This window comes from Episyrphus balteatus, chromosome 4 (genome assembly GCF_945859705.1).
Source record: "Episyrphus balteatus chromosome 4, idEpiBalt1.1, whole genome shotgun sequence".
Lineage (NCBI taxonomy): Eukaryota > Metazoa > Arthropoda > Insecta > Diptera > Syrphidae > Episyrphus > Episyrphus balteatus.
The window spans coordinates 12,960,730-12,985,977 of NC_079137.1; the positions used below are offsets into that span (position 1 = coordinate 12,960,730).

At 32.0% G+C, this 25,248-nt stretch overlaps 3 protein-coding genes across 3 annotated transcripts; 2 read left to right on the forward strand and 1 right to left on the reverse strand.

Moving 5' to 3' along the window:
- Window positions 1-2,448: 2,448 nt before the first annotated feature.
- LOC129919532 (39S ribosomal protein L18, mitochondrial) lies at window positions 2,449-3,133 on the forward strand. The gene has a single exon (XM_056000445.1). It carries the CDS (start codon window positions 2,533-2,535, stop codon window positions 3,064-3,066), a length of 534 nt encoding a protein of 177 aa, XP_055856420.1. The 5' UTR covers window positions 2,449-2,532; the 3' UTR covers window positions 3,067-3,133.
- Window positions 3,063-3,475, reverse strand: LOC129919533 (cytochrome b-c1 complex subunit 9). The gene is made up of 2 exons (XM_056000446.1): window positions 3,240-3,475; window positions 3,063-3,166 (listed from the first exon to the last, which is right to left on the reverse strand). The coding sequence occupies exons 1-2, from the start codon at window positions 3,369-3,371 to the stop codon at window positions 3,131-3,133; spliced, it is 168 nt and encodes a 55-aa protein (XP_055856421.1). The 5' UTR covers window positions 3,372-3,475; the 3' UTR covers window positions 3,063-3,130.
- A 1,671-nt stretch (window positions 3,476-5,146) lies between these two features.
- Window positions 5,147-6,008, forward strand: LOC129919531 (ribonuclease P protein subunit p29). Its single transcript, XM_056000444.1, has one exon. The coding sequence runs from the start codon at window positions 5,238-5,240 to the stop codon at window positions 5,865-5,867; it is 630 nt and encodes a 209-aa protein (XP_055856419.1). The 5' UTR covers window positions 5,147-5,237; the 3' UTR covers window positions 5,868-6,008.
- Window positions 6,009-25,248: the final 19,240 nt, after the last annotated feature.

Below are 25,248 nucleotides of genomic sequence, written 5' to 3' on the forward strand. Positions count from 1 at the left end.
AGTGCCGAGTTCTTAAAACCTCAGGAAATGAACACAAATTAATGCTTTGCAGAAACCGTAAATGGAAACAAGCTAGCACATGGCGAAGAATAGTCGGAGAATACCTCACTACTAGAAAATAGTTGACGAGTTTTAATATATATCTCAAGAAATCAAGTACCTATCATGTCGAGTGGGAGTAAAGGAAGACCTCATTTCCTTTAAGAACAAATCAACGGCGCTAGGTAAGTTATTTTATTTTTTTTATTGATCTTATGAGCTAGGTCCTTTCACTCGAAATAGTACTAAAATCGTTCTTGAATGGAAACTAGTCTCTATTCTCGATATCAAGTTCATTTACTTCCAAAGTTGAAGCGAAAAAAAACACCAAAAAGGAAGTGAGGAAATTATTGCAATCTAAATTTTACTACATTTTTTGTTTAAAAATTTAAATATTTTTATTTTGTAAGAAAATTAATTGGTCTTTCATAATTAGAAGAAGAATGATACTAAATAATTCATTTTTCTGAATAAAATTATGTCAAAGAAAAATCTCTCAAAAAAGATTAAAATTAACTCCCTAAAACATTCCGGAAAAACCGTTAGATTATCAGGAAATAGTTGTGAAAGAAGTTTAAGTTATTGATTCTTGTTGGAATGAAACTAAATTTTTAATAACCGGTAGAAGTTTGGCAAAAATATAGTTATATTTAAATAAAAAATTTCTAAAAAAAACATAAAACTGTTAAAATTACCTCACACGCTTTTCGACTTAGAATTAAATCAGAAACCTATAGTTTTCGTCTGTGGTGGTGACTGTGGAACTACGTGTATTTGAGCGTTTATGAATTGATTAATAATAAATTAACTCATCATTAAACCATGAAACACTTAAAAAAAACATTCGACTGACAACCACGAGGTCTGATAGTGGCGCTCAGACAACGAGGAGTTCCAGAAACCTATGTATGTGCGGATAATTATGGACATGTATGATTGAGCAGTAACGTAAAATAAAATGTGCAGCTGGAGTCACCGAAGAATTCGAAATCACAACAGGGAAGCGTCTTAAGCTCTTTATAACAGTTCTTTATTGAACAAGGCAAAGTTATGGACCTCAAAGTGCATCAGTTATTTTTTGCTGACGATGGAGCCATGATAAAAATGTTCTAAAAGAAAGTAGATACAGCATAAACGCGAAAAAGACAGAATACATATATGCTGCCCAATTTCTGATCCGCAGAGTCATATTCTTTGCATCTATTTAAATGGAGTAGTGCTTCCCAAGTGTTAAAAGTTTAAATATCTGCGGTCGATGGTAAATAGTAAAGCTACTTGTCATGAGGAAGCGGAGGGAAAACTTTGCTACATATCTTCTGTGAACTGCCTCTTAAGTTGAAAAAATGCTCTACACCGTGGTTGTGGGTCCAGCATTCACACACGGCTCACAGTGGTAGAAAATATATGGAAAGTATGAAAGTAAGTTAACGCCAGCTGAGATGAAAATGTTTCTTATAACAGAAGGGCTTACAAAGCTTACTCCAATAAAAGGTAGATCAAGTAAATCCGATGAAGCCTACATGCTAAAAATACCTTCTCTCACAAAATAGAAACGGAGAGATCCTGAGAACCTCTTCAAAAAACAAATGTACAACATTCCAATACGACCGCGAAGTAAGAAGAGAGGAAGGTCTAAAAACACCTTCACTGAATGTTGGCCTCAAAAATTCAACAATACAAAACTGGGAGCCTTTTCGCCGATTTCTGAGTTCAAGCGGCGAGCCCCTCAGGCGGATCACTAGTTTGAAGCAGATACGTGGGAGAGTTATGATCACCATGACATTGAGATCATAACAGCTGAAGGAAATTAAAAAATGAAGTCTTTGTTATTAAAAAAATGTATGTTTTAATAATCCGGACCTATTTGATTTTGAGCCACAACAACTTTTCTTGATGCCAATGAACAACTTAATTGATGGAAACGGTGATTTTTTGTCTGCTTCAAGCCTAGTACGCAGCTGAAACGAAATTTTTAGTCTACGAAGTCAATAGCGAACATGTTAACGAAAAAATACCATCGAATATGTATTATGCCAAAGTGAAAATAATGATATACATACAAATAAAAAAATTTTAGAAAAAACATCACAAAATAAGTTTTAAAACAAAAAGAATTTGCAAATAAACTCCAACCCAATGGCATGAACAAACAACGCATCGGAACAATCTCATAAGAACAAAAGAATTGAGAGAACAATAGAGAAAAATCTGTCAACCCGTGACCACGGCAAATAAAACCCGGTCGAAATGTCTGATAATAATTTTAATAAATTAGTTCGTTTTAAAATTGTTTTCTATTAAAACAGAAGTTATTAAAATAGTAGCTACTTCACTGAGAATCTTCGGTAGACAGCCCTGTACCATTCACATAAAGTAGTGACATTTGTGTTATCTGTCAAAAATTGATGTTCTGACATAACCTCGATTTTCTTCCGTCAGTACGGTTTACCACTTTCGCTGCATATTTATCAATAAAAGAAATAAAAACCCAAGATGTCCCGAAATTTTCGCCCCAATAATTGTGCCAGAGTCCTGCACAAAGTCAAGGAGACCCTGGCACCTTCAGAAAACGAAACTTACCTAATCAACCGAAATCCCAGAAACCTGGAAAAGTTACGAATAGCCTACAAACCGTGTGGCTATCATTTGGAAAAGCCAGGAAGGAGTTTTTGGCACAAATTAGACCTAAATGTGTCGGGAAAGTATGTGACAGCCGAAGTAAACCATTTCGAGAATGGTCCTGTCATCTCGGCCAGCACTTCTGAGTGGGCCATCAAAAAGCAACTCTTCAGAACCAAAGACACTTCTGCATTTGTTAATCTAGGACGTGTACTAGCCCAACGTTGTGTTCAAGCTGGAATAACCGAAATGACATGCAACATTGAAGCTGTTCCCAATGGCAAAGTCGATAAATTCTTTAAAACAATGGAAGAGAATGGAGTAACTCTGCAAGAGCCAGAAAGATTCAAAAATCCACAACCTTGGGATGCTTATAGACAAGAAAAATTCTGGGAGACAACAGATTAGCTTTAGTAGCTTTGTTTTTTTTATTTTAAGTCCAATAAAATTTACATTGCAATTAATTTAAAAATTATTCGTATTTGTGTTTGATGTCGTTCCAGAGTTTCTGTTGGGGGGAGAGAAAAACATTAATTTGAGTTACATAATGCGCATGGGGCAAAAAAATTTCTAATACTTACACCACGGTTGGCATTGTTGAAGATGGATTCAGCAGCCAAATCAAAGGAACGTTCAAAGAAGAACGTGGACGCTAGGATGGCGATAGCAAAGGTGGAACTTCTCTTGAATAGGCTGTTGTAGATGGCTTTCATTTTTGGATAATTTTTTTGCGACTTTTCTTGGACAGAAAACTTTTTCACAAACTCAGTTCGTGTTCTTTGAATTTTGACAGATGATGCAAAACTGGCCAGCCAGAGATGCCAGGTTTTATTTTTTGCAAGTTGAAGGATGACGTTCTAGTTGGGCGACAAGTTATGCCAATATGACATAAATAATTCCCTTAAGGTTAATGCACATGTCAATGAAAATAATTGAAATAGAAGATGGATGGTCGTACGCAGCTGAAGCGAAACGAGATTTAAAATTGCCTCACTAGAGCCCATATATATTATGAGATAATTTCGCAAAATACTCATTTGGAATATCAAATCGTATACAGAAATTAATTTTAAATTTGAACTGACCTTATTTGCGAAATTATGTATATCATTTGGGATGTACGTTGTATTTTTGGGAACGAAAATGCTAACGAAAAAATAATATCGATTATTATGTCAAAATCAAAATAAAAACAATAGGGGTATTCACGATCCGGTGTAACAAAAAAGTGTAAAAATGCAAAATTTTGTTTTCTACTACTACAACTACAATAGACAAATTTTGCACCATTGTATTTTATTTTTGCAATAGGGTTGGGGTATAGCAAAAGTGTAAAAGTGTAAAAAAATTGTAGTCTGTATATTTGGTTGTTTTATTTTAAGAAAATGTTACACTTTTGCACTTTTACAACGATACAAGACCATTTGCATCGAATCGTGAATACCCCTAGTAAAAATTTATTTAAAATCAAGAAAAGACATCAAATAAATTAGTTTTTAATTAAGAAATAAATAAATTAAAAATGAAAAAACCGTGCTAACATTTCTTTGAATCCAGAAAATTTCCAGGACAGTATAAAGTAAGTGAAAACATAATGAAAACTCTTCAAATTTTCTAGATCTGCGTACTGAACAACGAAAAGCTAAACAAAACTATCGTTCAAGATTTCGTTGTGATATTTTTGTATGGAACATTTCGTTTTGCTTCAGCTGCGTACCAGACAAATCTCCCGAGCTCAATTTACTCCTCTGCCTAAATTTTCGTTCAGAAAATGAACTTGACTAATTATCTACCCAATTAATATTTCAGCTTCGGTAAAAGTTTAAGATTTGACAGATAGCTCTTTAATGCAAGTGTTATGGAAATTACAGAAAAAAAAATTTGTTTCTCTGGGTAAACTTGGTAAAAGTGGCAAAGTGGTAAATGTGTCAAAAATTTTTATGGATTTGACAATTTTTTTTACCACGTTTACCATTTTACCATGTTTACGCAGAGGTTACACCGTTGCATGAATACCCTTTTTATCTCTTCAAATAGCAGATATTTCAGAGCTAGATTATTTACGTCCAGTTGCACAAATATTTAATCCCGGCTTCAGCAACTTTGGCCTCCTAAATTCGGTGGTAAAGCTGAGGGTTAGCACTGGGGTCGAATTACGGCATACGTTCGTTATCGTATGGTTGCTATGTGTCCCTATCTTTTTCTACTAAATAAATAGAGACACAAATAGTAAAAACGTTAACGAGTGATCGTAATCGTATGCTGTAATTCGACCCCTGGTTCAACGCCCTCATTTTAAAATAGCCAAATCCATGGTTGAACCAAAGATACATCACAGCTAATCCAACAAACGTTCATGGCAATCACATAAATTTTCCTCGAAAGGGTTTTTTTTCTTCAATTTTTTCCCTTTTCTATGAAGTCTAATAAAAACAGTCTGTGGCTTTTTAAACTGTTGACACTCGATTTGGCAGCTGTCATTTGAATTTTTGTTTTTATTTACATTTTATTTCCATCCACGTTATTTTTTTGATTTTCTAAACAAATTATTAAAAAAACCACCATAAACAATTAATAAAATGTCTAACGATATTCAAATAACAAACATTAAGGAATTGCTTACGGAAATGGTGGCGCCAGATGAACGCTCCAACGTAAACATTATTCCTGACCACATAACAATGTTGCATGGAACCAAAAGCAAAAAACAACTCATTCGCAAAAGAAAACACGCCAAAAGTACAACTTTAAATCGCCGTGAATTTCAACAGCTTGGACTACATACTCTACCCACAAAATTATTAAAATACAAAGATGTCCTGCCTCTACACAAACTATGGAAAGGTTACATCAAAGAGCATTTGAATTTGAAGAATGGTGATACCATTGCTGAGGTATATGAACCAAATTATGATGCATTTAGTAAACTATTGGTAAAGTCTGATTTGCATGGAGCTAAACTATCAGTTACCAAGTCAAAATGTCCCAGTTTAATAGGACACTCTGGAATTGTAGTTTTAGACACAAAAAATGTTCTCAAAATTCTGGGCGAAGATAACAAACTACGGACGATTCCGAAGAGCGAGTGTGTCTTTGGAATGCAATTAGGTAACATCTCATTCACTTTGTTTGGCAAGCATTTAAATATTCGATCGGCAGAGCGTTCGGTTAAGAAAATTAAAAACTTTATTGAACCCGATTTAATATAGGTATCTAGAGTTAAGGAAAATAAAAAAAGAAATATATTTAATTTAAAAGTTTGTTTTTATTATAATAGTAGTGTTTATTCTACAACTCAGTAGTCACATTTTTCATTTTAACAACTTCACTGTCCCTATACAAACTGGTAAAATAAAGTAGCTACGCTCATAATTTTGTATCAGAAAAACAGGAATTTTCTTTACGTCCCATGAATAACATTTGATACATAGAAGTTTTCTGCACCGTATTTCCAGCGTCCATGAATCATACCTATATGATCATAAAAAATATGAAAAATATTCAACGTCCCTACATAAATCGATTCAAAATCTTCTCTACGTCCATACTTTTTTTGTGGTAGAAAGTATTGCGACTGACTCAGATATGAGGCAAAACGCAAAATGCTTTTTTTTATCATTAATAATTTTGTTGCTTTGTTAAAAAAAAAGTTTTACTTTGTGTTTACATTATGATTCATGGACGTAGTAAGTGTTCATATCATATGAATCAAATATGATTATTGACCAAAAACGATATAAGATAATTGTTAAAGTTGGTCTCATTAAAAATGATTACACTGGTTAACAACATTAAACTTTTTTTTTTTGTTGCCGGAACAAAAATATACTTTTTTGAAGGTTTTCGGTGTGCTGAAATCCGTAGTCAGAAAAAATAAATCAGCTCCCGTTTTTGAAATATTACCGTTCGAAAATCCTACTTCGGACTATTTCGGACATTATTCTTTAATATAAGGAAAATTGTAAGAAGATATTTAATAACGGTTTCTAAAAGAACTATTTTCCTTCTTTCAAGAACTTTTTAAATCTTTCCGATATCTTTGTTATTGCCCGAGATATCTTCAGTTGTTTGGCATATTATATCTACCATAGAAATTATAACGTCATTGTCTCCTTTATGATATATGAAGCCAAAGCCACTTACTTCATTTTAAGATATCTCGGGCAATAACAAAGATATCGGAAAGATTTAAAAAGTTCTTGAAAGAAGTAAAATAGTTCTTATACTAAATATCTTCTAACAATTTTCCTTATATTAAAGAATAAGGTCCGAAGTAGTCCATAAAACGTTTTTTTTTTTTGCATTTTCTAACGGTAATATTTCAAAAACGGGAGCTGATCAATTTTTTATGACTTCGGATTCGAGTTTAGCACACCGAAAACCTTCAGAAAAGTATATTTTGGTTTCGGCAACAGAACCCTTGTTAACCAGTGTTATGTTATGTTATGTTCAACTCCGAGTGAAAAAAATGGCCCTAAGAACATGTAATAAAAACACTTAATTTAGATTAGATTGAAATGATCAGGTCGTCTATTAATCCAGTTAAATAAGGGTTTAACCTAGGAATGAATGCTAATAGAAATTTTTTTTGCTCATACCTTCGTTTTGGCATTCTATAACATACCTCAAAAGTCTAGTAAAATCTCATGTCCGCAACTCGTGATTTTCAAGGTCAAAGTGCGAAATGGAGAGGATGGTATTATATACACATATGATACATGATATCATCTGTCAACCCGTATTATTATAACAGTTGCTAACTTACTACCGAAAAACCCTTAAAAGTTAGCGGAACTAAATTTTGCATGAAGGTTTTTATATCCACTATTATTAAGCTTCTGTCGGCACACGGGTGCGAATTTGGCAGGACAAAAATTTAAAGTGGTCACAAAAAAGTGTCTTTATAAGGGTGAATACAATATTCGAATTCCTCAGAATATTCTATATCAATTTCATATATGATTCTCTATAAAATAGTGATATCGAAAAAAGTTCTAGCGACATGAAAAAGTATAAACCAAATTCGCAAAAAAGAGGTGTGCTTACAGAGGGTTAAAAATCAAAACAACGCAATGCAAAAAAAAAAAACTTTCATATCTATGACAAAATGGTATTTTTTGAGAAAAGGGGAAATTTTGGGATATGCACTAAAAAACATCTTATCGGTACAATCTTGGAATAATTGCTAATAGGCTACTTTTTTGGTTTCTATCTTTGTTTGGATATTCTATAACTTATGTCAAAAATCTCATGTCCTAATTTTCCTGGATTGAAGATAAGGCGCAGATTTTAAAAAATTGAAAAACTACACTTTAGATATTTGTGTCAGATCAACATGAATAAGGTACATTACTTTTCAGGGATGGTCAGATTGATTTGTTTGTGGGTTTTGTTGGAATCAGTGTTAAAAAATACCTTGAAATCATATGGGTTATGTTGGTTTGAGGACAAATGCGTTTTCTTAAATATATTTCAATTTTTACTGCAGTCATATTTAGGGGCTGTATAAACCTACAAAAGGATATTAAAATTATTTCTCTGATTTTTGTATAAAATATATCCGTTATTAAAAATACATGTTCGTGAATCACATATGCTTCATGGACGCTGTAAACGCGGTAATTTATGTTCAAATGTGATTCATAGGACGTGATATTGATGTTTTTTTTTCCAAGCAAGAACGTTGAGATGTTTTTCTACAAGTTTATATGGGGACGTAGAATAATATTCGTTTAGAAGTAATGTTGAATCTTATATGATTCATGAACGTAGGATAGGAAACGTGGAAAAAAATACAATTCATGATTCACAAATGATTCATTGGACAGTGAAGTTGTTAAAAGAAAACAGGGGCGTAGCTAGCGCTGTATCCATCTAACAGGGCCCCCGAAACATAAGGGGCCCCCAAAAAATCGAGTATTAGAAATTTTCTGATAACCAGTTTTTGGACATGTGTCTTTGGGATAGTTTTTTTTTCTTACGATTTTTGTGTTTGAAATTATAAATCCTGTTTCCAAACTACTTCAGCATGAACAAAATGACTTACAGAAAGAAAACATTGTTATTCAAAAATAAAAGAAGGAACATAACGAATCGCTTTTTTGATGAGTTGGCATCTTTAAAGTCAACATTTACAATTGCCGCCTGGGATATTTCGATGGGTTAAATTCTACAAGGATTTTAGAGCATCATGGTCTGAATACTATTCGACACCTTAGGACCAGATAAACTGTTTTCGTTTTCAAATGATGTAATAAAATATGGATCAACAAAACTGGTAGAAAAGTAGTTTCTACGAGGAACTAGTTGCTTTAAAAATGTGCTTAAAATCGAAAATCCACAAAATTATTCCATAAAAGAACTTGCTACATTATTTCAGCCCATACTTTGGCGGAATCAAAGAAAAACTAATCTCAGTTATTTTAGCTAGTTTAATACTAATTTCTTGTCCAAAAATCAGTTTTGTAGATCCTATGGGTTTAAAATTTTTTAAAAAATACCTGCTGTTTTTAATTTTTTTTTTGTTAGTAACTATAGCTTTTACGGTGCAAACCCCAATTTTGTAGCTTAACTCTTTTTGAAATATTTAAGGTTTTATAAATACAAGTTAGCTTAAAAGTATGCTTTCAAAAATGTATACTTAAACATTTTTTTTTTTCAGATTTTGAAGTAACTTAGACCGAGGTGAATTGCTTACATTCCTGATTTTGTAGAAAACTAATAGAGGTGCAAAATCGGGGTTTAAGCATTTCATTTGGATCTGGGTAACTTCAAATTTCTGCAAAACAGTCCGGAAAACTATACAAAAATGCGTTGATAAAATTTACATTTTTCGAGCCAATGTTGTTAAGGCTTAAAGCTGTATCCAAGTCTTTACGAAATTCAGATGCGTTTGTTCCAGATACGTGGTGCAGTTTTGATGCCCTCGACATCGATATCATAACAGCACACATATTCGATTTCTTTAAATTTGTGGCCAATTCTAGTCAATCAAATTTCTAGGTAAAAAATAAGGAAGTACTAGTAAATAAAACATAATTTATTCATAAACAATAATTTTATTCAAATATGTACTTTTAACAAGAAAATTTTACGTTTTTTAAAGTTTTTACTGAAACTTATAAAATTAAATTAAAAATATAACATAAAACCTATAGACCAGTGCCAATCCGGTTTTCAGAGGGCAAAAGTTGAAAAAATTGTTAGCAGCATAAGGATGGTGGAAACATTTAGGATAAATGGTATATGAAAGGGGAAAAATAAATTGCCCACAAACAAATTTCGGGAAAGGGGGTGGGTGGACGAAAAAGTTGGGTGGGTGTTAAAAATCGTGTTTTTTTATGATTTCTGTCAAAAGTAGACCTCCTATCGAAAAAAAGTAAAGGCAAAAGTTGTAGATAATAGAACTTCAAAAATAATGAAAAAATGCAAAAATACGATTTTTTATTTTTATCTTGTACAAAAATGGTTGGATTTTAACAAAACTTAGTTAAAAATTACTTTGTTATGTTTTCTATCTATTTAAAATGTTTTTTTTAGCAAAAAGTTAATTATTGGATTTTTTTGTTTAGAGTATAGATTATATTTTTATTTCGCTTAAAATTCAAATACATTATAATAAAGATAAATAATTAATAAATTAATCGAAATAATAATGACATTTTGTATTTTTTGATACAATAAAGCATAAAAAATAGTGTTAAATGCCACTTCAATAGGCTTAATAAATTGATGAATTTAATTTGAAAAAATAGCCTATTTTTCAATCAAAAAAGTTACCGAAAAAATTTAAAATTTTTGATTTTTGAAAAGTTTGGAATGCAATTATTTAGATTTAAACCTTTTATTACTTTTGTTTTAGAAAATATTGAGAAAAATTAAAAAAAAAAAAAACAAAAAAAAAACGATTTTTAAGATTGATTTTTCCGTAAATGACAGTAATATTGGCGAGAACTAATTTTGCATAGAAACCAAATTATACTTTTTTAATGGCCTTTAACCTTCTCAATTTTAATCTAGCATTAGAATAGCTCAAACGTGCAAAGTTTTGAGATATTGAATTTTTATGATGTTTTGACATGGTAATATGTCAAAAACGTAGTGTGATAGAATTTTTCTGACTTCGGATTAGAAAAATATACTTTGATTTCTATAAAATAAAACTTTTTGACTACTAGTACAGTTAAAATAGTACATAAATTCAAGAAACAAAAAAAAAATTGTTACACTCATGAAACTTGGGAAAAAGTTTGCTTTTGGGATAAGAACCAAGGACAAAAAAGTCTATAAAAAAAAGTTGGGTGGAAGAGTGGACAAGAGGGAGGAGCTGAAGGTAAAAAATATACTGAAAAAAATTGTTAGTCGAATATCATCATATGACACATGTTTTCAAAGCATTTTTTGATGCTGAATCTAATGACATAATGAAAAATAATGTCAATACGATTGCTCTAAAAAAAGTTATTGCCGATTAAAAACAAGGGTGTTTGTTTTTTGACCTCAACAGGTAAAATATAACCGAAACCCATGTGAAAAACATGTTACACTGATGAAATTCGGGATGAAGGTTCAAGATAAAACAGGGAAAAAGAATTCATAAAGTTCTTAAAAATATTTTTTTTGAAAGGGTGTTTTTTTTGATAGGTTAAGTTGTGTGTGAGAAAGGTATCATAACAGCTAACTTATATTTTATTAATTTTTAAAACTTGGTGAAAGAGTTTTGGTTGGTATAAGAATTAAGAATCTATAAAAAGTACAAAATTATCTTGAGTGAAAGGGTGTTTTTTTTTTTCAAGAAATGATGAAATTCGGAATTAGTACCACAAAAAGTGGGAAAAAATTGTAACACCAATAAAAATTGGTAAAAATGATTCATTTATAACAGAAACCAAGAACCCAAAAAGTTTATACAAATATTTTAGTTAAAGGGTGTTTTTTTTGGGAAAATAGGGAAAATCCGCGATAAGTCTAATAAAATCAATGATGTAAAAGGCACCCTCACGAAATTCAATAAATATGTTCTCTTTCTCATGGGGATTACGAATAAAAAAAACCTATACATTTTTTTCATGTGAAGAGGTGTTTTTTTTAGGTGTAGAGAAAATATGGGTATTTTTCAAAAAGTGTGTATTACTAGAGTAATATTAGTGGTACAACATTGAAATTCAGCAATTATGTTACTTTTAAGATAAGAAACAAGAATTTTAAGTGTCTATAAAAATATCATGGTTAACAGGGTGTTTTTTTGAGTGAAAACAAAAATGATGGGTCACCCTAATGAAATTTTGTAAAAACATAGAATTTGGGATAGAAAGCAAGAATAAAGAGTTTTCATAAAAAAAATTTATCATCAATCAAGACATACAGAAGTAACCAATCTTGTCCTTGAATTCCTTCGAAAATTAAAATGCATTGCAAAATAGAAGAACAATCTTATAATAATGGTCATCTAGTCGCCTTACATAATACATTATATCCCATCCAGTCCATCGCACTCACATAAAAGCTGTCAAAAGTCCCAACATAAGCTCGCTCAATTAGTTATTGTTGACTTGGCCAATGGACTGTACAGAAGCCGGTGAGTCGACCCCTTCAGGCGGACCAAACAAAACACCTAAAGCAACAATTCAAAATGCAAACTTGCACAATCGTTTTAGCATTCTATCGACCCAACCAAAATGCACTCCACCTAGCACCTCTCAACAGGCTCTTTATACCTACTCTTCTACACACCCAAACTCTTCTTCATTTCATTCTTACTTCATCATCATATAACATTTCTACATTTCTGAACCCACCAACACTATGGAAACCCTACAAAAGCCCCGAAGCACGAGTGTTAAATTTTACATTTCGCCTGAGCTCTACCAAATCCGTCCAAAAAATTAAATATGAAATATGTTTCCAACTCTGCACCTTTTCGAGAATTTATTTTCCACCTTAACCAGATGCTGATGCATTGTTCAAAAGGTAAAGCTTGAGTTTTTCGTGTTTTTTTCCACTACTCATGCTCGCCGCACCATCATCATCAGTGATGAACAACAAAACAAAAAAAAAAAAAAAAAATGTATAAGTTTTGTTATGAATGAGCAAAAAAAAAAAAATGAAAATTTCATTTATTCTGAGGGGATATGAAGGGAGATGGAGCCTTATTGAATTTTCAATGAATATTCCAAAGACTCTCTTACTCACCCTTAAATATTGTTTCTCAGAATGGCCCACCGAAATAATTGACAGTACCGGCCAATGAAACGTTTTTTAAGAATATATTATATTAATACAGCTATAAAAGGTAGGTACACATAATAAGGTAACATATTCCGAAAAATGTCAAAATTTTTTTGTCAAAAAATGGGCACCAATCTGTCAGGCCGGCCTTTAATTTTTATATTTCAATTGCAGTAAACAGGAAATTTGTTTTTGTTTTAATTTATAAAATGTCATTTGAAAAAATTATAGATTGAAAAATAAATAATTGTTAAAAAATTAGTTGTGTGCGTCGTTTTTCGGTTTTTGTGCGTTTTTCGTAGGTAATTTAAACAATTAAGAATTATGGTAGCTGACATTGGTCGCCAAATTGTCATGTTTTGACAATTTAGCGACCAATGTCAGTTTGGAAGATATTACCTTTTTATGTGTACTGTGACAAAAGGTACCTATCATTTTGTTTTTTTATTTTGAGCAAAAATATTTCGCAAAGAAAGATCTTGGTAACGAGTTCAGATTAGAATCTCGCAAGATGATTGAGGTCGTGTGTGAATTGCGTTTATTAGTTAACCCCGTGTAAAATTTTTGACACTATTGAGGTGAATTAAAAATTTTCAGCTGTTAAAAATTTAATGGGCTCTTTGAACTGGTTAAATTTATGTTACATTTTTTTTTGCAGATGTTTTTTTTTTTTTTTTTTAATTAAAAATTAGTATCATAGCAGAAGAGAGGTAGAGAAAAATATTAAACAATAAGCCATTTTTTTCACCTCAATAGCGTCAAAAATTTTACACGGGGTTAACTATTTAACGCAATTCACATACGGCCTTAGTATAATAATCGTTGCTCCTATAAATGGATTTTTTCATACGAGGTGGCAGGCATGTTGAAATGCCAAAATACAAACAAAAGAATTTAAATCTGAAGTCGGAAAAAATCTATGACGTCACGTTTTTAAGATATAAGTAGTTCAAAAATAATTTTTATCTACGAAATGTGAAGTCATAGATTTTTTTCGTCTTCAGATTTTAATTTAGAACATTAAAATCTATTAGAAAAGTATATTTTGGTTTACGGACAAAATAAATTCTCAGTTTTATTGAACATTGAAACTTTTTCAATATTTTCAATTTTCTTATAAATAGAAGAGATCTCAAAATTGTGCTAATTAAAAAAAAATTAATGAAATAGCGTACTAAGGAATCTTAAAGTGTGTTTTACTAATTTGGCATTTTTTGAACTTTGAAAATGAAAATTCTATTTTAACGCTCATTCTTTCCGCAATTTTGGAGCCGCCATTTTGAATAAAAAAAAGTTGGCTGCATGTTCTCCATACTTTTATCATTCAGTGTAGCAAATTTCATGGCTTTTCGTCCAGAAATAGCCGTGCAAATGCATTTTGGCCCCAAAAAGCACCAAAGGCACCACTGTTTGGCGGAAAATGTCGGCGCACCTCCGCCGCACCATGACTGCACCACGTCAGCACTATTTAATTTTGAATGAAAATTCGGCGAACAACCGCCGCACCACGACTGCACCACGACTGCACCACGTCCGCACTATTTAATTTTGTATGAAAAATTCGCCGCACCATGATACATAATTTTGGATTATTGAAAAATAAAAAAAAATCTACCGAAAATTAGATTCGAATCCGAGTATCCAGAGCACTTTAATTAGAATTCCAACGCTTTAAGCACTCGACCACCAAGTGATGTTCATATGAACTGGCAATTTTTTACTTAAGTCAAAATAACTTTTAATAATATTTGATCATGGTGCTGACGTGGTGCAGCGGTGGCGCTGCAAATAATAGTGCGAACGGGGCGCAGCGTAGGTGCGGCGGTCAAAAAGTGCTGCAGACGTGGTGCTGCGGTGGTGCGGCGGAATTCCATTTTTACTCGGGGGGTCATGTGAAAGCGAGATAGGATTTGTTTGACTTTTTATTCCACTACTGTAAGCGGTTGAAAAAATTTGGTTTCCTACCACACAAAGTTCATAGTGGACAATGAACATACCCACCTACTCCACTAGTATTTTTTAACCCGTTCAAACCATATACAGGTACGACCATGACCATATTCCATATCCATTGCAAAACACAGATGCGGATGCCCTCTGCTGAAGCGAGGTGTAAACCTTGTGTGTGCTGAGTGTGTGTCGACTGATTTTCGCGCGATCCTTTGTTTGAAATTATTCTGAAAATATGGGCGTTATGAGGTATTTGGATGCACTATTAAAACAATTTCTAGCCACCCTCAGCTCCACTCTTATTTTGCGGGAACATTATTTTGAATAATCCATTGAATCAATGACCAGAGTTGAAGGGATGATGGATGGGTGGTAGATGTACTCGTATATGTTGAATATGGTAGATGGCGGATCCATATCTATATATGTGTGTTTATTTGGGTGCTCGAGGGTGTCAAAATTGAGTACAGGCAGTTGAGTATTCGGCCATCAATACAAGGTCCGGGTATTATTATTTTTTTAAGCCGACTGAATAAAATAATACAAAAAAACGAATAAAAAATAAAACATGCAAAAAAAATATTGAAATCGCTACTAGAACACAACACATTTAAAGGTACACCGTTATTCTTTTGGACGATAAAAATCCTTCCAGGCAATTTGCCAATGAACAGTCTCAGTTCAAATGGAAGCGCGAGGTTTTATATCTACAGGTGATGGTGCGTTATTTTATTTTATAAACAAAAATACATTCATATTTAACTGAAAACCTACCTATAACCATATACACATTTTTATATTTTAATACTTTTTTTTTTTTTTTGAGGAATCAGATTTTTTAAGGGCGAAAATATTTATTGTTATTTCATGGTGAATTGTTCCTGAACAACAATGGACCATTTTTGTTTAATATTTGCCGGAACAGAAGAAATAGTAATGTGGTGGGTGTAGTGGGTTGTGTGTTAAAAAATTTATAGGAACTTTTCTATTATGACCCTTTGTGAAAACAGAAACTAGCCTAAACTAGAAAACTCATTTGCTTTTGTTTAATTATTTCTTTATTGATTGATGAATATATGGCTAGCTAGACTTATAAAGGTTATACATTACATCTTATTGTAATTTTGGTTAGCTCTTCCTGCTCACACTACTAACCAGTTTTTTTTACCACCACATACCTTTGTAGCGATGGTGCTAAAGCTTTGACCGGCAACAAAAGTGAAACTCATAATGCAAACTTATAATGAACACTCTGCTCTCTTCTTGCATAAAAGATACTGCCTCCAGAATTAAATGATGTGATCAGAGAAGTGAACTTTATAAAAGGCAAGGCTTTGCATCTTGAAAAGTCCAGTTTTTTAGGATTGTATGGTATAAAATGGGTTCACTCCAAAATAATCTTTTTTTACCACACAGAGGTCAGTGTGAAAAAGTATTGAAACAAGTTTTGAAATTAAGATCTTAATTATTGTTTTTTTTTTTTTTAAGTGAAAACTTCTTTAGTATCGTAGTGATTTGAAACAAGATGAAACGAAAACGCGACACGAACATTCAACTTGTTATAACTTTTTTATTTTAATAGATAGATAAATGAAATTTGTACTGTAGATAGTTAATTATCATATTTAAAATTCTGAGATAACGGTAAAAAAATGTTCTTTTTCTACACACGTTATATCTTTTTATATAGTGCACATACAAATTTGATTTAACTTTAATACGCATGCTGATAACATAACCTTCCATTTGATATATCACAATTAACTGTACGAGCTCTACAAGTTAAACAATCTTAAATTGAAAAACTTGAAAAATACCTCAAAACACCTGTGGAGATCTGTTGACGATGACATAGTTGGCTTTAAAAAATTCTTATTTTTTTCTAGGCATGGTAGAGATATGATTCATACGTCATATAAAAGGTGAAATAACCTTTCAGATGATATAAAATTTACTATAGGTTGTCATTTAAAAAAATATATTTAATGGTGTTAAAAGAGAAAAAAGATAGTTTTTTTTCTTTTTTGATGAAAAGTGATTTGGTTTGAAAAAAAATAAGCTCTATTTGTAGATGTGGTATAGACATGGACGATATAAATATTTTGATCTGAAACAATAAGCTTTCAGATGATATAAAATTAATATAGGTTGTCATATAAAAAACATGTATTTAAAGGAGATAGAATACAAAATAGATATATTTTTTCTTTTTTTTTGCAAGAAATTTTTTTTTTCACTTATACCCAAGTGAATTGCACACATGACTTTTTTTTTTTATAAGATTGAAAATCCGAAAGTTCAAACCATTTTTCTGATCCTCCGTGGCTTTTAAAATTATCATTTCTTGCTGATCTGTTTGACAACTTAAACATCTTGAGTAAGAGGTAAAAACATTTTAACAGCAAAAGACAAAATCAGAGGATGTCTTGGAAAACTGCGGTTATGGTCCGTGTCAAGTAGAGCTGTAGCAAATCGTATGTATTCGTTACTAAAATGCAGGTATTTGCTTCAGTAACGAGTAACGAAACGTTACTTTCTAAACAGTATCGTTACTCGCATGTTTCGTTACTGGGTACTGAAGTAACGAAACATACGAGATACGAAACATACGAGTAACGACCCCATTCCAATTTCAATACTAAATCATCCGATATGTGAAATACGAAACAAAGTGATACACTCAATTTGGCGCATTTAGCATCTCGTATCGATATCATTACCGTAGTCGGAATGCTAACTCCAGATAATCATCTGGAGTTTACTTTTGTCTCGATAAAAACAGTAGTGCCAAGTTATAGTTGAGTTATCGATAATAATTTATACAGAAATATCAAAAGAGACGTTTTAGTATTTTCTCTATGTGACCGAAATATACCCATGGCGAAACCAATGCGCTTATGACCTTTTTGTTAATGGTCTTGAAATGTTGCTTAAGAATGTACAAAAGAGTTTTGGTTTTTGAAAAAATTTGTTAATTTTCAGTGCAAAATGTTCAACTAAAAAAAAAACCGAGAAAACGAGGTTTGAAAATCACTGTCAATAGAAAAAAAAATGAAAAATTGTTCGACATGGTTGTATTGAAGTGTTAATATTCCGAGATCTGCGCGATGTACTTTTAAAATAAAGGTCTCTAAAGAATTGTGATAAGAATACGGAACGAATATAAACAAAAAATTACCAAAGTTTTGTGGAAAAATTAGAAAAAAATAAAAAAAGTTTCCACGTTTGATTAAAAAAAAATCGAAAAAAAATCAGTATAGCTTCCTTCAAACTCTTATAACATGAGAACGCTGCAACTTAAATTAATGTTTATGGCTTTAAAATTTAGCTTAGATTATACAAATTGTTTTTGGTTTTTTTCAAAACAAAAATTTTTTTTCACTCATACCAACGTACGAAACATACTTAAAATACCAAAAATACGAAACGTATCAAATACATGAAATATACGAAAAGTACGAAGCATGCGAAAGTAACGAAACATACGAAACATGCGAAACACACGAAATATACGAAAAATACGAAGCATACGAAAGTAACGAGTAACGATATTATTTATGCGGGTACTAGTATCAAAAGTAACGTATACATGCGGGTACTCATTTTGTCGTTACTTTTACAGCCCTAGTGTCAAGCAAACAAATTTGATTCTTCTCCCTGCGTTCAAAAGATTCTTGAAGAAAATTCATAGGAAGAATCAATATTGGTTACCTCCCATATTTCTCTCATGGTACGAAGTTTATTGAATTTGGAGATGAAACTATTGAGTTACTTTCAGAAATGGATTCTGAAAGTGAAAATGGAACTGAGATGGGATTTCAAATCCTTTTTTGAATAATTCGGTTGAGCTTATTGCTCATCTAACGTCTGTAAAACCGAAAGAAAACCTTATACCTAGACTTAACTGCAGGTGGCATGCTAATTTAAAATTTAAAACTATTGAAAATTTCTGGATTAAGAGAAGAGAAGAGTATTCTGAGCTGGCAAACGAAGCTCTGCGGCTGTTAGTACACTTCTCCACTTCATAACTATAGGTATATCAATGTAAAGTCACATTCTCTTCAAATTTGGACATCAAAACTATGAAGAGACACAAACTTAACTTGGAAAACGATTTAATCGTTAAAATATAAAATATCAATCCAAGATTTAATTAAAAAACATACAAACACATTTGTCGCACTTAGAAATGTTCTGCTTTTTGTTTTTTTTTTAGCATTATTTTTTGCATTAATATTTGGCTTGCAGCCGCGACCCCCTTAGGGACTTTGAAAAACACTGCACTAGGCTATCCCGCCGTAGGAAAATCTTACTTTTTCCCTAAAGTTTGGTACCCAGATCTCTTATCTAAAATGCTTTTATTCGTTACATATTCATGAATCTGTTCTTTGTAGAATAAGACATTAATGAATGGATTCAAGTCTGAAACTCATATTATAAGTGCTGGTGTGCCTCAAGAGTCCATTTTTGCTCCGACTCTCTTCTTTATTTTTTATTAATGATCTCCTCTCTAAAACTTCTTATTACCTTAATTCTTTTGCTGATGATAGTACCCTCAGTTTTTCATATTTGTTTGATGACTCACACCCATGTTTTTCGAATGAAGAACTCCCCGCACTATCTATGAGTTTAACTTGCATCGAGGAAACTGTACAGTTTTCAATTCTTGGTATGTCCATTACACAACAACTTCTGTGGAAAGTAGGTACACATATTTGATGCTACCAAAAACTCTGCAAAATGCGTAGATATATTTTCTCCGAAGATTTAAGAAATTTTAATTTTTCAACCCTTTTATCTACAATTTTTAAATCATATATTCGTCCAAAGCCCGCAACCAATATGCATCGACTTTTCCTTACTAGCCCATCCCTCTTTTTAAAACGATCGAGACCCCCGATTTAAGCGACAAAGTAATTCTTTAACACCGCTGGCTGTTTCCAAGTTGGTCCCTTGTAACTCCAAGGTACGATCATTACATTTGCCTCTACCAGTTTCTTTCTTGCAGTATTCTCTCTTGGATGATATGGATGGATGATGACAAAGGGTTTTCTTGATCTTCAGTCGATTATATTTGAATGTCATCGTCAAAACTAAGACATTTAATGCCCATGGATGTTAGACGTTCATTTACAGCAAAACTCTACAAGCACATAAAGGGTGATAGTACCTCTCCCTGTGGACAGCCTATTGTTGTGATGATTTTCTGTGCTATGTCAACTTTAGTCGCCTCTGTCGGCTTGCGGCGAGCCATTTTATCAATCCATTTTACAATGATGACGGGAAGGCACTTTCTTGCCCCCTCGATATCATAAAAAGCTTAGAGTGCTGTTTCCTTTGCACATTTTATGTAAGCTCTTAGCCCAAAAGTGTCTCATCCCCTTTCAAGATATATCGGTTTCCAAAACATAAGCTGTAGAAACTTGAATGTTCTTCATGCTTTAATTTAATGAGAGTATTCGGTACGTGAAGTGTCTGTCAAAATCCCAATTAGCAAAAACTGATTAAAAATTGCTGAATATTGGTACTATCTACAAGTTATCTATGGCGTAAGTCGCATCATCATAATTGAAAGTCCCTATATCAAAATCTTTTTTTTTTTTTTAAGCAGAAATGATATGAGCGGTAAGTAAAAAAGAAATATTAATCCACACAAAACAAAATAACAAAGCTGCAAACAAAAAATATATACATATATTCAAAATGAAGTACTCATCGACTCGTCATCGTCACCCTTCTTCTTCTTCCGCGAGTATATTCCAGTTCTGTACACACTACAGTTCTGTTCGTTGTTGGAGCCGTCAAGTAGAGGTGGATGAAATTTTAAGGTTTTTGCACAATTGACAGTGTTACGAACCCTCCATCATTTCGACAGAACAAAAAAAGAATCCACTTTCGTAATATACTCTCAGTCCATTATTATACTTATATACTAACTCATAGTAATATGTGTGTGCACATTTATGGCGCGATATACTGCACACAGAGATATACATATGTACATATTTTTTAGGCTACATAAAGTGTGATGTACTCGGGGTGAAACTCATCATCATCGCATCCTAATCCCTTGAGTTGGTTCCTGAAATGAAAATGAAAACAAAGGGATTCTGATGTCGACGAGTATACTCGGGCGATATCCGTTTCCTGAGCTCGGAAATCAAATGAATTGTGTGCGCTCCCTTGCGATACTCATAGTCATGATAAGTATTTAGAATTTGTTGTTGATTTAAGTGAGAGATGTTGCGGTTCTAAAAAATCAAGGCTGCACTTGCTAATTTTGAAAGATGATTTTGGGCGCAATCACGTTCTAGAAATAAAGTTCAGCCACTTGGAGCTGAAAAGGATAGGTGCGGTTATTTGTACACGACACCCAGACCACATCGATCTGCCAATTTAATTTCCTTGTTGAAAGCGTTTAAAAGAGTTTTTTTAAAAACTCAGGATACTTTCCTATAACAGCATCGATGACGTGTGCAATTACTTTAAATCACCTAGGAGAAAAAGATCACCTTAAATTAAGCGGATTTCTGCCTGGTTTTTTGCCAAGATGACTTCCGTCCTAAATTAAGCGGAAATCAACTTAATTCGAATTAAACGGAAATCCATTTGATTTAAATTAAGCGGAAATCCGTTTAATTTAAGATGAAAATTTTCGTATTAACATAAAAATAAGAAGATTTTCACCTTAAATTAAGTGATTACCGCTAAACTTAAAACGGAAGTCATTTTGGCAGAAATCCGCTTAATTTTAGGTGGGCTTTTTCTAAATTAAGTCATTTTGGCAGAAATCCGCTTAATTTTAAGTGGGCTTTTTCTAAATTTAGTCATTTTGGTAGAAATCCGCTTAATTTTAGGTGGGCTTTTTCTTGGTTAAGTAATATTATGGTTAACTATTATATTCCATTGATAAAGTTAGCATTTAACGTTGAGGCTTACCAGTGCCATTGCATTTGCGACATTGTAAAAATCGCTTTAATATAGGCATTAGGATTGCAAATGTGCTCTGCCATGGAGGGAATAATCGACAGTTCGAATTACGTTTTTTTTTAGCGATTTCTACCGATATTTACAATATGCGTGTAGTGCTGTACACGGAGAAAAAAGACCGCTTAAAAACAAGCGGATTCTGTATTAAATTAAGTGGATTTTGCATGATTTTTTTTTTGACAAGATGACTTCCTTCTTAAATTAAACGGACAATTCTAGAAAGTGGTAATTTAAGAGAAATCGTTAAGTTCAATAAAACTAGAAAAGAAAAGAAAAAAGAAATACCTACGACACACAGTGGGACGAATGTATGGAAAAATCGGCATTTCTAATATCTTGTGTTTTAGTGACTGAAACTACGCAAAGTTGCATTAAGACGTCTATTTACACCTAAATCTATGAATTAAACATGAAAACCAGATAAATGGAAACGTTTTAGCCAGGAAATTCATTTTTATTTGATTAAAAGAGTTGAGCAGCGAACTTTTTTTTTAGGATTTTCTTTTTATTATTATTTTTTCTTTTCTTTTAAATAATTTTAATTAATGTAAAATAGAACTAATAAAAGTATAGATAATAAAACACTTTAATTTGAATATTCAAACAAATAATAAAATAAAAAAATAAAGAAACAAAACTTTTTATTCATTGTCGATTTCGGAGGTATAACTTAAGTCGTCCGGGTTAAATTCTAGGGGAAAACTAATATCTATATAATTTTTTGATGAATATTGGTATATATCTCGATCATAATTTGATATATGTGAAATTTTTGACCGGAGATTTGACAAATGCTAAGACTTTTTGCATTTTTATAGAATTTGATCCCATCATTTTTGATTAAAATGGTAAAATGTTATAAATAATATTGGTTTAAAGAGCATTATTTTGTTTTAAATTGATGTTATCATTTACGCAATCATGTATAGCTTTAGTTATATTAAGATTAGAATTCAGGCATTATTCCTTAGCGCTCATGAACCGATTGAGTCTTCTAGAAGACTGCTCCATCTTCTACTTTACTTTGAAGTAATAAAATTTAGTTAATTCCTGTATTTGAGCTTCTACATCTCCTGTTGACTCCTCTAAGCCAAGAAGTTGTTGAATTTTCAAACCGACCCCATCAAAACGTCTGTTTTCGCACTATCCAGCTAAGTTTTTAAATTTTGGTCATTTTTGATATAGGGGGTCGAACCTTAAAAACGCGATTATAATTACTTGGGGCAAATTGGGGCAAGATTTTTTTCTTGATTCCTTTAGAGGACACTTTCCTGAGTATAAAACCATAAAAACCCCAGAGAGCCTTTTAGGTGTAAAAAAGAAAATCTTACTCAAAGTCAAAAAATTTTTTTTTCTACCAACACTTGGAAAATCACTAATAAAAACAAAACTCAATAAAACAAAAAATTTTTTATAGTTAAATATTAATTTATATACCTTGATGAGTGTTATTATCCATTATTAAATTAATTTTTTACCGCACAAAAAATTTTGGGAGTAAGACAAATTACAACCTGATTTTTCACCACCAAAAAAAAATTAAACTAGACAATGTTTAGCACTCTATAACTTTTGCACTAATTGGACAACGCAAATACCTAAATATATTTGGGATGACATACCAATCACTCAAAAGTACCGCAATAATATTCGATTTTTTTATTTATTGCTATGGGTCGTCCCACTGTGCGACAGTCGCAGTGGCACGGCAATCGCTTTGTCAAACTTTCAATTTTTTTTTTACCGTAGCAAAAATATTTATGTCGAATAAAATATAATTCCCTTTAAAAAGCGTATTTTTACCAAAACTTTTAATGGTCAAAATGTTTAATGGTCAAATTTGAAGGCATTTCTAACTCTTTTATCTTTATCGTATTATACAAGACACTAAGCAGATTTATATCATACAACTATACGCTGGCTGTTCCCGTTTACACATTGAACACATTAAGATTAAGTGTAGATTTGACTTAACGAATCGCATGTACTTCAAAAGTGTACCAGCCCTTCAACATAAATCTATTGTTAATTTGATGATCTACAAATTTTGTGGTGAGGAAAAATGACGTAAGTTTGATAGATATAAATCAATTGCTAATTTCCAAAATGGTGGATTTGGCAAGGGAGATTTCATAACTTTTCTAATAATCTTTTTTCAGATTTGAAATAATCAGTCTAATCTGAGTATCTGTACTATAGAGCTAATAACATGGCTAAAGGAATGAGTTTTATTGATTTGAGTATTATTTTAAGGATTGGTACCGATATGGTACCAGAAGCGCTAGGATACTTTGAATAAATCGGCAGTTAACGTACTTACACATAATTACTCGATTTTTATGAATTTCTACTAAAAATTGAGTAATCATTGAACTAGAAACATCAGTATTATTTTTATTAAATTCAAAAGAAAGATTGAAATCGTAAAAAATCTCAATTGTATTGAAAATTTTTGAAAAAAAGATTTGTTAAACTCGAAAAGATACCATTATAGACTAAGAAATTATCTTTTTGATGCAATTGGAAAATGGAGAAAAATAAAATTTTTGTCAAAATTGTTGTCAAGAAAAGTTTAAATTCGGGTGTGTCTTAAACAGATGTCTTGAAGCCAGTGAATTTGAAACTATAAAAATATTCTCAAGACTAAAGATTATGTAAGTACATTATTTGCATTTATCTTAATATTTATTAAAAAGAACTGAAAACCAGTAACCATCCTAGCATATATGGTTATTTCGGTATTTCTTTTTAAATAATCTCTTAACTGTTCCTATTTTGTTGAAATACGACACTTAATATAAATCTACTGTGTGTTTTTTGAATCTAAGTTAGCAATTTATTATTTTGTTTTTCTTGTCAATAATTTTCTATTTAAATTTTCACTTCTTGTTAAACTGCGAATTCAATTGGATTGTTTCTTTATATTAAATAAACTTAATTATATTTATTGTTATTATCTGGAATTAGTTTTAATTCAATAAGAGAAGTCAATAGGTTATGGGCCCAGATATGGAAGACAATAAATATAGAATTCATCTGTTCGATGGTACCAATTTCAATAATTGGAAATTTCGGTTGTTGGCATTGCTAGAAGAGCATGGCCTTGAAGATTTTATTTTCAAAAAATTATCTGATGTTTTAGAAGCCGAGCCCGATGCAGCAAAGAAGGAAGTCTTAGTCAAGAAAGAAAAGAAATGCAAGTCTCTCATAATTCATCGCATAGCAGACAGCCACCTCGAGTACGTCAAGGATCAAAAAACGGCAAAAGAAATTTTTGATAGTCTTGTGGGTACTTTTGAGAGAAAAAGTATTGCGTCACAACTTTTTTTAAGAAAAAGCATTTTGACTCTCAAGTGCCCGGAAGGAGGAGACATGGAAGAACATCTTTTGAGGTTTGACAAACTGGTTCGGGATTTGCAATCA